The sequence below is a fragment of the Oxyura jamaicensis genome, chromosome 4 (assembly GCF_011077185.1).
Source record: "Oxyura jamaicensis isolate SHBP4307 breed ruddy duck chromosome 4, BPBGC_Ojam_1.0, whole genome shotgun sequence".
In the NCBI taxonomy this organism is placed as follows: Eukaryota; Metazoa; Chordata; class Aves; order Anseriformes; family Anatidae; genus Oxyura; species Oxyura jamaicensis.
The window spans coordinates 15,978,776-15,991,231 of NC_048896.1; the positions used below are offsets into that span (position 1 = coordinate 15,978,776).

Consider the following 12,456-nt stretch of genomic DNA (forward strand, 5'->3'; position numbering starts at 1 on the left):
AAACGGAGAACTTGTTAGGCACACCTGGCCTACTGAAAATGCTAAGTAAGACAGGGTACCTTACACCACCTTAAACATCACTTTAAGGTGTGAATCGGGACTGGAGAGAGCTATGAACGTGTTTATGGTCAGCTACTGCAGCTCAGCTGATGAGCAGGAAGGTGTTAAACTGCAGCGATTTGTTCACTCGGGGTTGTTTACCCATACAATGGTTTTGCTGTCTTGTTAGAGAACGGAAACATTCAAAGGAAGAGAAAATTAAGAATGATAATAAATTATCTTGTCAAGGTAAATATTAGTGTTTGCATGCAAAAGAGAATGTTAGTTTGAAGAGCAGCTTTTCCAGAAATAGGCGTAGAAAAACAAACAGACCTTGTTTGTGTGAGCAAGATGCTATTTCAGGATTAAACCATCCCATGCTATTAACTACAGTAGAAGCCTTTCATCTTCCTTGTATGTACAAGCATGTGGTATTCCGTCCCTCACACACAGAGCATGCCTAGCATGGTGCTCATTGTTAGCCTTTGTTTCAGAGCAGCCCAACAAAGACTTCAATCAGGAGTAATTACCTCATTGCCAAACACCCTTTCTCGAGTAGGCAAAGTCCAGCAGCTGCAGGAATGCTGCTGCCTGGAGAAGGCACTCACTGCGTGTGGAAGCACAGGAAGAATGAACAGCAGGTGCTTCTTTCCTGGTAAAACAAGGCCACCCCAGAAATGAGAGCGTGCAAAGGGAAAGATTTGCCAGAGTGCTATTGTTTTTAAGCAAATGACTGGAAACAAGGGGGGTATTTGCCTTGACTGTGAACAGGAATGACTCAAAATTCCTAGGAAAGCTCTCTTGCCTTTGCCAGGCTGTCCTCTGCAGCACTAACCCAGCAGCTCCCAACCCAAGGACAGGGTCATTTTGTCCAGATGCATGCGGGAAGAGATCAGAAAAGGAAAATTTTATTCTTGAAGCTTATCCAACAGCAGAAAACAGACTTTTTTTCTTGTGCTTTCGGTTGGAGTCAAGGGACTGCTTCTTTTTCAGATCTGAGCATCATTTGCTTTATATGCAAAAAACAACCTGAAGCTCCAAATTGAATGCAGATTTGAATTTTCCCCTTAACTCCTCCAGAAATAACCTGACGCTTCATCTCCAGTCGTCATGACTGATGCCCTGGTATCACACCTGAATAGATCAAAGGGTTTGGAGTTTTAGCAGACACTAAGACATGCAGAAGGAGGCCAAAATGCTTTATAGATATTTGATGTAGTGATTACTTTGCCCACCACCGAAACAGAACCACCTCTGAGCTGAGAGGGGTGATTAAACGTCTCTGCTTAGACCATGGGCAGTCTGCAATTAACAAGGTTGGAATTGGAATGCAGGGGTTAACAGGCTTCATGAAAAAATCCTCTTGGGTTTGCAAGTCAACCCAGTGATAGGAGCATCGGGTTTGTATCACGTCTAAAAGGTGGTGTCTGTGGCAGTCCAGCACCTGACAAGCCTCATGCTGAGCACACAGCCACGAAGCAGCTTCCTATTACTGAAGAGTACCATTTCTTTTCGAGGAACAGCATTAATCAGCCCCAAAAAGCCCCAAAAGCCAGCGCCAGTCTTTCAAATCTCAGAGCTGCATCTGGGAACGACAGTGAATTCTGATCCATAACATTAAAAGATGGAAAATCACTTAAATAGACTTTTGAATGAAATGCCAAATGTCATTTGAATTTCTTTTCCTGCAAATGGTCACTGCATTGAAGAAATTATAAGCAAGCAGACAGCCCCCTCTCCTGTGAGTCTCTTCAAAATAAAACACCGTTCACGTTCCCGAGTTGCGCAGTGTAACTGCCAGTCCGCGTGCTGCGACAAACCCATCGCTGCCAATTGGAACGAGGTGTGGAGGAAGTTTAAAGTTAATAGTGCTGTGAATTGTCACCCACAAACAACATCTAAATAGCATAGGACCATTACTCATCAAATTGCATTATGCTAATTTTGCAGTGTATTTTATTCGGTACTAACAGCAGCAGAAGAGACCCCTTTAAACAAGATGAGACAAGATAAGAAATGATCTGCTGAGCCCTGCAAGACAGGAGCTCATACACGGTGCATCTCTTGACCTGGTAAAACACCCACACTGCTGCTGGCTTTCTTTGGAGTTGCCTTCCACGTACTTAACTGCAGCCAGCACAGCAGTTCTGGTATAAAGCATGCACTGGATGTGCAAGGCATTTCACTCCATAGTAATGAGCAAAATATTGGGAGCTCCTTCCCCCGACGTTTGATATGCCCATAAAACTGATGAGGATCTGCAGAGAGCACAGGTATCCATCGCTGCAGTTCCATGGAGGCAAGAAAAAGCAAAAAGGGCAAATAACTCCCCGAGCTGCTGGGTAGGAGCTGATAGCAATGCTGGCCCCGGGTGAGGAGCTGCTTGACAATATGCAGGAAGGAGGTGCATGAAGATGTGCACTTGCTGCCTGGCCTGGAGGAGAATCACGCTGCTATTCAAAAAATGTCTCTTTAAGAAGTGGCTTAGCTGTGCCTCTGGTCACCCGTGCTCCCATTGCAGCTGGAATTTAATCTTGCAGGAGCACATACCTCCCTTGTGGAGTCGCGTTGGCTCATTGCAGGACTCAAGCCCCCAGGAGGTAGCTGACTGCGTTTTCAAAACTCTCCTTCTTTACATATTTACACATCAAACACTGTCCAAGAAGCGGCGGGTTGCTGTGTTTTTGTTTGGTTTGGTTAAATTCTTATTGAGAAAAGCTTCAAGAAAATAATGTCCTGAAGAATTTGGAGGGGTGGGAGCAAGAAGAAGGAACAATCCTAGCAAACAGCTGGTGGCTGCACATCTGAGGAAGCCAAGAAGGAGAAACGTGGGAGAAAAGAGTTATTGCGGGCTGGAGTACAAAGCTGCTCCAGAACAAAACATAAACAAAAAATCCCCAAATCTATTTATGGGCAAGCAGGCTGCACTTCCTTCTCACCCTTGCCCAAGTCATCTGCAGGTACCAAGGTTCTTGCTGAGCCCTCTATGGAGCAGTCAGCATGCTCTGACCACCACGTTGTATCAAAGCACATTGTAAGAAATGGGATGAATAACCTCCTTCACCACTTTGCCTTTCTCCTTCGTCCCGAAGTTTCTCTCCTGTGCTCCCTCAAGACTCCTCCAGCAAGTGTTGCTTTGGGTTCCTGCTGCTCTAGTCAATTCAAGTTACATGCCCTTTAGAGCCTTGATCGCCCAAGCTCTTGCACTGTACCCACAAGCAGTGCAGGACTGAGTGCTAGTAACGGGCTCACCCAAGAGCAGCAGTAATTCGCAGGCTCCGTATGAATTCCTTCTCCCCTGAGCAAGGATTGAGCGGAGAACTCACGTGTGCGTTGCCACGTGCTCCTCGTCACGGCAGCGAGGTGACGGCTGTACTTGGTGTCCGTTACTAGGGAGAATTAGCTCCAGAGCACTTCGTGATGCATACGTTGCCCTGTTCTGCAGTCAGGCCAGCTCTTCCTATTTGGTTTAAAATCAAAGGCAAAGGGGGTTCTGTGCCTGACCTACTTCGGCTTGCAAGGGATGAGTTGACATCAAAGGAGTCCCCAGTGATCTCCATAATAAATACGCGGTGATCCACGTGAACAATACCCTGTCACCTTAACCAGATCCAGAAATAGTCTGCAGAGAGAGACGAGTCCTCAGGATGAGTTTAATACACCTGGGCTGTGCCAGTTCAGAGAAAAAGAGCTCTTGGAGCAGTCGATCTCATTTAAAGGCAGCTGAGGACAGAGGGGAGACTCACGGGGTCCTTTGTGCACGAAGGGCCACTGAAATCTCCAAGCTGTGAGACACATGAATTTCTCTGGATTATCAGCACAACCCAACTGATGATTAGGTGAAAGGATTGAGCCAGATAGAAAAAGCAGGGCTAAATAAAATGCTCTACCTTCACCTTGCCTTCATGCTTCGATGTTCTGCCAGGACTGGTTGTCCTTTGCGTGTCATATCCACCTCCAGAGTAGCTCCTTGGAGGAGGACCCATTCAAGAAAAGCCAAACGAGAAAATCTCATTTTCCATCTTCCGAGCCAGCCAAGCAAACTAGAAACCCCAAAATAAAACACAGCCAGTCTCCCTCCAACTGTTATTTCAGCGTGTTCCTCCCCCAGCCCATCGCTTTGCTTTCCTCCTGGGCACGGCGAGCACTGGCTGCGGTGTTCACAGGTTGGGTGGGGAGGACGCTCAGCTGGGAAGAGCAAGTGCAAAGACATCACCAGGCGATGCTCGGCCGGTCCTGCTGGGCCCATTTATCAGGCACGGGCAAGGGAGAAGCAATTGGCTTGTTCTGGGAGATGTATGAAAGAAAAGAAAGAAATGCAGCAGCACAAACAGATGCTAATTATGAGCAAATTAGGAAGAATTTTCTCACTGACATCACGCGGTCCCTGCGCACGTGCAGCTCCACAGCCCAGCCTCCCCTCAGCCTCTGCGCGCTCCCAGGAGAGTCTCTAATGCAGAAGTCAGATGAGCCACTTTCATTCTGCTGGAAGTAGCCAAAGCAATTTTAGGAAGAGGAAGGTGGGGGCCTGCTGCAGTTTGCCAGAAAAATCTGAAACATTCAACTCACGTCTTTGCAGCAGCGATATCTCCCTGACAGCCCTTAAAATCCAGAGGGGGGGAGTTAGGAAGTGGCAGCACATGGTTCCCATGCAGTCTCTCAGCCAAGCCTGCAGGTATATTAGCTGGTGGTTTTCTCCTTTGAAAAGCAGGCAAAGGGGACAGACAAAAATCCTCGAAAGCAGTCTGCTCTGCTGAAAATTAAGCGGTTCATCGCTACACATTTGCTTTTGAACTCTGTTTAAGCCACAAAAAACTAAGGAGAGAGACCAGAGGAAAACCCCTTTTTTCCCAAAGCTTGGCTGCATCAGGGATGAATGGCAGACCTGGGAAAGGTGGTACAGGGCTGAAACAGAGACAGCTGTCTTCCTACAAGGTCAGGAGAGACATATCTAAAAGTGACTGTATGAGGTTAGGAAAACCAAACCATCTTGCACTGTCATTTAACCACCAGGTTCCCAGTAGGGTGGACCAAGCTCTCTGTGATTCCTCTTACCATGCAGTACGCAGCTGAACGGTTTCTCTTCCACGTGCTTCCACCCCGTTGGCGTTCCCAGCCTGTGCGAGCGGCTCACAATGGAGCAGCAGGGTGTGGGCACCAAAGATTAGGCAGGGGACCGATAACTGGTGAGCCTGCTTCTATTCCTGGCCGTGGTACTGACTCACGGAGAGACTTCGGCCACTCAATTCGCCCTGGCATCTGCTTCCCCGGAGGTACCGTGGGGACAATGCTGTGCACCCAGTCCCTGGCAGCCTGGCGTGTAGTGCTGCGCAGGATAAAACATAAAGCAAACAGAACAAAGCAAAGCAACCCCCCCAGACAAAATCAGTCTTCTGTTCAGCCTGAAACATAAGCCATTTTTGCTCATTTAATTTGAATCATTTTTCTTTCTTTCCTTTTAACAAAAAAAAAAAAAAGAAAGAAAAAAAAAGAAAAACAAACACAATGATCACTTGCAAGCTGAACACAGATTAAGTGGTTTTACCTGGGGGGTGAATTTCATCCTCTTTTCCCCGTATCACTTGACCAGTCCATGCTTGCATTAATGAGTTTCATATCTACATTACAAAACATTCACCTGGCTCAACTTGCAGAGCTCTGTTTCCATTAAGTACTGTACAAACATCAGATGAAAGATTCTGAAGTGCAAATTATTTTTGCTTTTGGGAAACAGAAAAGGTAAATTGAGAACGAGTGGCCTCTCTGTGAACAGACTGAATGAAGCCCCGTGTCCAGCTAAGTACATAAGGTTGAGCCTAAATGCCTCACTGGACCACTCTACGGGATTTTAATGAAGTGCTCAATGTGCAGAGATGTTTTTGAAACCCGGTCGAGATGGTAGTGGGGAAGGTGTGCAAACAGCATTTCAGTCAGAGGTCACTGAAAGTAAGGCGAAGTTCCTCTGCAAATATCGCAAGCCTTTCTGGGGGCTGCTCTCTACATTTGGTGCTTCTCTGGGTGACAAGTGTGCAACTCCCTACCACCACCTGCAATGTGTTTAAAGGTCGAAGGGTCTCCTGCAAAAGGGGTGATGCCAATGTCCCAGTCCTTTTCTGTATTACTGGCTCCTAACGCCACAGACTAACCGTTACACAAGACAGTAAGGTGAGATTTACATAATGCTGATCAATTTGAAACTTAGAGTAAGCAGAACTGCTTTCTGATTGCATTTCACAGTGCAGCAGCAGCCAAGTCTTTAGTTATTCAGGTCATCTCTCACACCAGCAAGCGCTCCTCTGCAAAGAGGGCTGGGGATACGATCACGCTTTAAGCCAGAGAGGACAAAAACCCATTTATTTCGATACATTTAAAGCCATCTGAACATTGCACATTGCAAAAGCAGCCAGAGACGGGAAAGCTTTTAAGGTTTGTTTGGCTTCTGCTTGAGGAAACTCAGCATGGGGAAGGCAACGGCCAAGGGATGGGAGGCAGAGGCTGGAAGTAAGCAGGCAGGTCTCTGGGGAACGGGTGGGAAGCAGAGGGTGGAATGGCGAGGGATACTTCAGGTCAGGAGGGGAGCGTACTGAGCGCTCTCCTCTTGCAGCTCAGCACCCGTGTAGCAGACAGGACTGCTGGGTCGGGGCAAGACTCCGCAGGGAGGCGTTCAGTGAGCCCAAGGCGAGGGTAGCAGAGGGCATGAGAGGTTGGCACAGCCACAGAGCTTCAGGGAGAAAGGAGGCTCTGCTGCACTGGCTGGGTGAGGCAAGGTGTGTTGCAGGGTGCCGTGCAGAGGCAGCTTGCTTCTGTACAGCTGTTGTAGTGCCGTTAGTCCAATGCTTGCTAGAGCTCTCCATCCCCAACAGCTTTTCTTTTGCATGCTTAAGAACAGCTATACACATGCAAATGTAGCTGGGTTGATGAAACCCATGTTTTAGATGCATAATTTAGGGTGCAAGCAGCAATATACATGGATTCTGGCAGTGCTTACCGATGGATTTGTACCCCAAGCCCTTCCCCACACCTACCCATGAGCAAAGATCCTCAGGAGGTTGTGCATAAGCCACCACGCTGCTTAGTAAGCAAACATGAAAGGGAAAGCAAAGCAGGGCTTGGAGGAGGGAGAGAATTATCTAAGAAATACACCAGTAGGTGCAGAATAGATAATCGCCAGCTTTAGGTTAAAAACTTCCTCGTCATGCTAACGCAGAGAGCCTTTCTGCAGAGACTGCTGCGGTTGCCCACGGAGCCAACTACCTCGTTACTGCCCGACTAAACCCAAACGGCCAGTAGCTGCCAGGGAAGATGTGACTGAACAGCCCCAAATGTTTCAAGCACTGATGGAGGCGACTGCTGCGGATAGGATCTAGCTGGAAAGGGAACGAGAATGCTTCCTTCAGCTGTCTTCGGGGGCACAGTACATAAGACGGCCACGGTGCCCACTGTGCATAGGGTGGGAAGGTTTTTGGTTGAGGAATATCCCCCACCACAACCTACATCCCAAATCCGAGGCGTGCTGGGGCCATTGCCAGCAGCCTTAAAAGCACAAGGAAGCTGCTTTCAGGACTGCGGAAGGTGGGGTGACACTCACAGGCTGACACTTACAGGATGACACCTACCACCATGTCAGTCGACGCAAGGGAAATGAGAGAAAGAGACTTAAAAATTGCTTCAATTTCTGAGTGCCATGCCTGTAATTACCTATTACCCCACGCTAACTGTGTCGTAACGCACTCTGAAAGAAATGACGGGGAGGCATTTTTAGCCAGCCCCTCAAGTTTTAAGAAAATAACTGCTTAAACCTCATAAATACTAATTATTTCAATTGATGAATCATTTTGACTCATTCTAGGTTTCAAGTAATATTTAATAGTGCCATGCAGTAACGTAATTGCGGAATTAGGAATTCATTTGTCACTCATGTGTGTTCTTATTTTAATTAGATCAAGCTGAAATTATTATTTCTTTTTTAGAAGGATAATTTAAATGACATCCAACGTGTTCATCATTCCACCAAGAAAAATCTAATTTTCCAAGATCATAATCAAGCTTACTTTGTCCCCCACACTCATCCAAACACAAACACAAACACACAAGCTTACTGTCCCTCTCCCCAGGTGTGTGAAGCTTTGTTCTTTCGACTCAGAGAACGTGACACTTGAGCAACCTTTCACACTGAACTTGAGTCATTTTTTTTCTGAGTGAAAATTACACATTTGAGCTCAGTCCAAACAAGCAGAACAAAGGAATTGAGACTGCAAAGAAAAATGTCTGAGACCATGAAAAATGTGCTTCTGTCTCCGGGGAATTTTGCAAAATTATTTTTATGATCAGAAATAATTTAGTGGTGGGAAATGAGATGCTAGTTACATGGAAATGCAACATTAGTGCCAATAATTTGTGCTGTGAATTGCCCGTACACCCACAGATCTCCACACTTGCTCAGTGATGCATTGCGTAACGCAGCAGCCACGTGGGGCCGGCAGCCCTGCTTCCACTTTGCAGATGGGGATGTGTTTTTCAGAGTCTGAAGAACTGTCCTGCCCGCTCCCTTCTTCGTCTTCTCCATCACAAAAAGACAACCCCTCGCCCCGCCTGCAAGGCTGAAGGAGCGAGGAGTTCATTTCTGGAGTGTGGCAGGACATCACCCACAGGCAGAGTGGGGAACAAAAGCAAAGGGGATCGGAACCACAAAACAGAACACAACAGCAAAACCAAGCAAATCCTGCCATTTCTTCCTTGTTTCTGGGGTGTGCTTTTTAAAGTGAAATACCAGTCAAGACCTAATCCAGGTTCTTTGAAGCAGCAAACGTTTTTCTATAGAATGGGAGTTAGGATATGGCTGAACAGGCTACAGTCAGTGCTCCTTTCATCTGGTGGAGAAGGAAATGCTGATGTATTTCCAGGCACCGATGAGGTCAGAAGCTCTTTCAGAGTCTGACCTGGCAGCCATGAGAAATGGAAAGCGAGGATCCCACCGAGACATGGGATCAGAGTGGTCAGTCCTCTTGCAAGAGCAGCAGGCTGGGAGGGGAAAAATATAGGAAAAAAAAAAAAAAAAAGAGTGAAAAGGCTCAAGATTGATGAGGTGGGCAGCAGCTCCTGTTTATATATCTGGGGCCTCCTTGACAGCAGAAAAAATAAGTTAGCCCAAAAAATAGAAATCTAATCTGCATTCACTTCCCAACTTGTCAAAAGCCCTCAGCGTAAAGCAGCGCACAGAGGTGTTCCTCAGAGGGACCCCAACCAATAAATCTGTTTGATTTCCTGTTATGAGAAGCAGACAAAGAGATATGGCCAGGGATGGGCAGAGCTGTCTGCACAAGGGAAGAGCCTGTGCTTTCACCCCAATCTCAAACCCACCCTCTCCGAGGTTACGAAAAGTTCAGTTCACTTTGGGGATTTTTTAACATTATTTCTCATTTTCGCATGTTCCCGTGGGAGCTGGAAGTAGATGGGACAAAGCACTGCTTTCCTGCTGGCAACAAGCAGCCCTGCAAGTGTCACACACAAGTTGGCTCTTGTGAGACTTCCAGCCCCAGGGTGTGATCCTGCGGCCCCTCCAGAGGCGAATAACGCAGTGACATTTTTAATGGTTTTGCTCCTTCTCTGGCGAGGATGTCTTGGCGTTATTCTACAAGGGGCTTCTCGCTGCCACTTCTTCCGTGCCTTCTGCTCCCCCTTATCCAGTGCGTGCTACACGTAAATGGAAAAGGAAAGCCAAGGTTTCAGATCAAAAGGACTCCTTTGCACAGAGCCTGTGGAGAACCGTGCACAATGATAACAACGCTGCAGAGCAGCAGCTGTTTGATACAGTTCCTCTCAGGAGGTGGCATCAGAAGCTGAGCGCTGTTTTGTCCACGGCACATACACTAACAGCCTGGTCCTGCAGTCCCCAGTCAATAGATGTTCACGGCACACCATTTCTAGAAGTGCAGCAGGTCCACGATGGCACTTGAAAGCAATTAGGATGAATGTGGCGGTGTTTTGATGTGTTTCTAAACCAGCCAAAGTGGTGCCCGTGTTCGTGTGTGTGTGTGTACTTTCGGGATGGCTGGTAATTGCCCTACAACTTCAACCTCACTAAATCATCACTGTTAGTGGTGACAGCAAAGGGTTTCAAAACCTTTGATGGAAGCAGGACCACAACCACGGACTCAAACTTGCTCTTTCGGGTTTATTTTGTTGATGTTGTGTTGTTTTTTCTTCAGAGAGACCCAAGATCTACGAAAAGGAAACTGATTTCGATAAGATTGAGCGGGTGGAATTAAGAAGCAAACACAAAATCCAGTGCACCGTAAGCGGGAATCCCGACCCGAAGATCGAGTGGAAGTGGCAGCCCTGCAGCCTCACAGACACCCTGTAAGTGCCCATTCGGGGAGCTCTCGCCTAATGGTGAACACAATGCCCAACAGCCTGGTGCTTTCGAGTCAGCTTTTCTTTCCAGCCCATCTTACTTCTTTTACTTAAAAACCACAAGCAGTGATTCCCCACCCAAAGACTGCAGGGTTATGAGCCCAGCAGATTTCTATTGCTTCTGATCTTTTTTGCAGTTACAAGCACCTTCTGTAATATCCAAATCATCAAATAAGGTTAAAGTGACTAAAAAACAGACCTGAATGTTCTTTAAGTCAACCAGCAATGTCCCTCTGACTTACCACCACCTCTCCTTGCACCTCTTGGGTGCAGCCTACACAGAGAGGTTCTTTGTGTAGAGGTAACACGCCTTTTGCCTCTAAGAACTATCGTCAGGCAAACCTGCCAAAGACTTGGGTTCATTTAGTTGCCATCTGGACTTTTTGCTGCTTACGAGTGCACACTAATCCTGGTCTCCCGTGGAAGCACCTGCACCACCCAAGGTGCTGAAGGTAGCCAGGCCTTCACACCGTACTGAGGGCCCTTTGCTGGGGGTCTGGAGGTGGCCTCGGGTGTCAAGAAACAGAAGGAAGTCACTGGGTCGAAACTGTCAGAAAGGAAGGAGGCAAGTTAAAATGAAAGATGCCTTGTGAGATTTACAAGTAGACGCTTTCTTTCCTCTTGCTATGTAAGCAGGGTGACCTGAGGGGAGAGGTCTTGGCTCAGCTCTGAGCGGGGAGCACCAGGGGCCGCAGAGCAGCCAGGTGCAATCATTTCCCTGACATGAGACAGGGAAAAGCCACGAAGAGAAGCTCCTCTCCCAGGCTGCCTACAGCAGTAGTTGCAAAAAGGTTAGGTGATGTTGTCTCAGGTTGGGTCGAAGAAGGGACCCGATGTCCTTCCCCAAGGGAAGTAGCCTGTTACCTTGTTTAGCACTTGGCCAGGAGTTACACTGCACCGTTGGGAATTACATGGCAGAGATTTCGAGGCTTAGGCAGGGTGGTTGGCATCAAGGCACACAAGCTGAAGCTGCTTCTTTGGAGGTGTTCGACCAGAGCAGAGTGGAAATACCATAAGGAAACATCGTGCAGTCATAGGAAAGCCACAGAGATGACACAAAATCTTTTCCAGACCTTTCTGTACAGGGAGAGAAAAGTGCTCGTGAATACTGAATTACGCCAGTTTCGAAGCAGGGACCTGGTAGCAGAAGACCTCGTATAACCCTTGTTCCAGCTCTCTGACTCTCTGATCTTATCAATTTAAATACAATTGCAGAGTGGCGTCTACCTCTTCTGGCCCCCGGGGCAGCCTTATCTTTTTCCAGCAGAAGCTGTAGGAGGATTCCTGTGGGAAATGACACAGCCCCCATTTCCTCCTGTTGTCTCACTTCCTCTCTCTCTCTCTTTCTCTCCCCCCTCCTCACCGGTGCACTTTGAATCCCCAAACTCGATCATTGTTCCTTAGAGCTGTGATGTGATTTGCTTCCCTTGAGTATTTTCCCCTTCATCCTGAAGGCGGCATTGTGCCCTGCAGGAAGTCACCCAGGGCATCTTCTAATGAGGCTGTTCGCAGAGCTGTAAGCCCTCCCTTAGCCCCGGGTGTTACTCATGTGTCTTGTGCGTATTTGGCAAAGGCATGGCTGGGTTACAGACTCGTTTCCTGCAGTATCAGCCCTTGCTCATCACCTGTAGAAGCCTATATGCATTTTCCCTTCTACAATCCTCATTTGCTATTGTGGGCTCCACAGCTGCTGGGACTGCCCCTGGGCAGAGGAGGTGGTAAGGACGCTTTTTTCTGCCGTGCATCGCGATGACTTGCACAACGTCCAACTGCAGCTAGTTGTGGAACTGAACTGACTTCACCAGCTTGCTGTCACGGGGTCCCAGTTCCCAATACCTGCCCTGGACTGGAGCCCAACTGGAAATTTGAAAATAAGAAATTTCCTGGAGTGGCACAGCTGGCAGTGCCCTCAGCCAGCATCCCTGGAGCTCCAGCCAGCCAAAGCCTTTGTGCTCCTAAGCTAGAGAAGGCTTGTGGATCTGCTCAGTTATTTGAAGGGTTGGA

The 12,456-nt window shown here is 47.7% G+C and overlaps 2 protein-coding genes across 13 annotated transcripts in view; one reads left to right on the forward strand and one right to left on the reverse strand.

Moving 5' to 3' along the window:
* LOC118167252 overlaps positions 1-12,456 on the reverse strand; it is a 237,830-nt gene that overhangs the window by 114,443 nt on the left and 110,931 nt on the right. The window contains exon 4 of one of the 11 annotated variants that reach the window (XM_035326541.1): positions 8,566-8,684. The exons of the other annotated variants lie outside the window; for them this stretch is intronic. Within the exon in view, the coding sequence (XP_035182432.1) occupies positions 8,605-8,684 (80 nt within the window). The 3' untranslated portion in view covers positions 8,566-8,604. Of the gene's footprint in view, positions 1-8,565; positions 8,685-12,456 lie in introns of those variants that run through there. 11 annotated transcript variants of the gene reach the window in all.
* Positions 1-12,456, forward strand: part of LOC118167246 (vascular endothelial growth factor receptor kdr-like) — a 131,886-nt gene that overhangs the window by 63,954 nt on the left and 55,476 nt on the right. For both annotated transcript variants that reach the window (XM_035326531.1, XM_035326532.1), the window contains exon 10: positions 10,248-10,398. In XM_035326531.1, the coding sequence (XP_035182422.1) occupies positions 10,248-10,398 (151 nt within the window). The remainder of the gene's footprint in view (positions 1-10,247; positions 10,399-12,456) is intronic.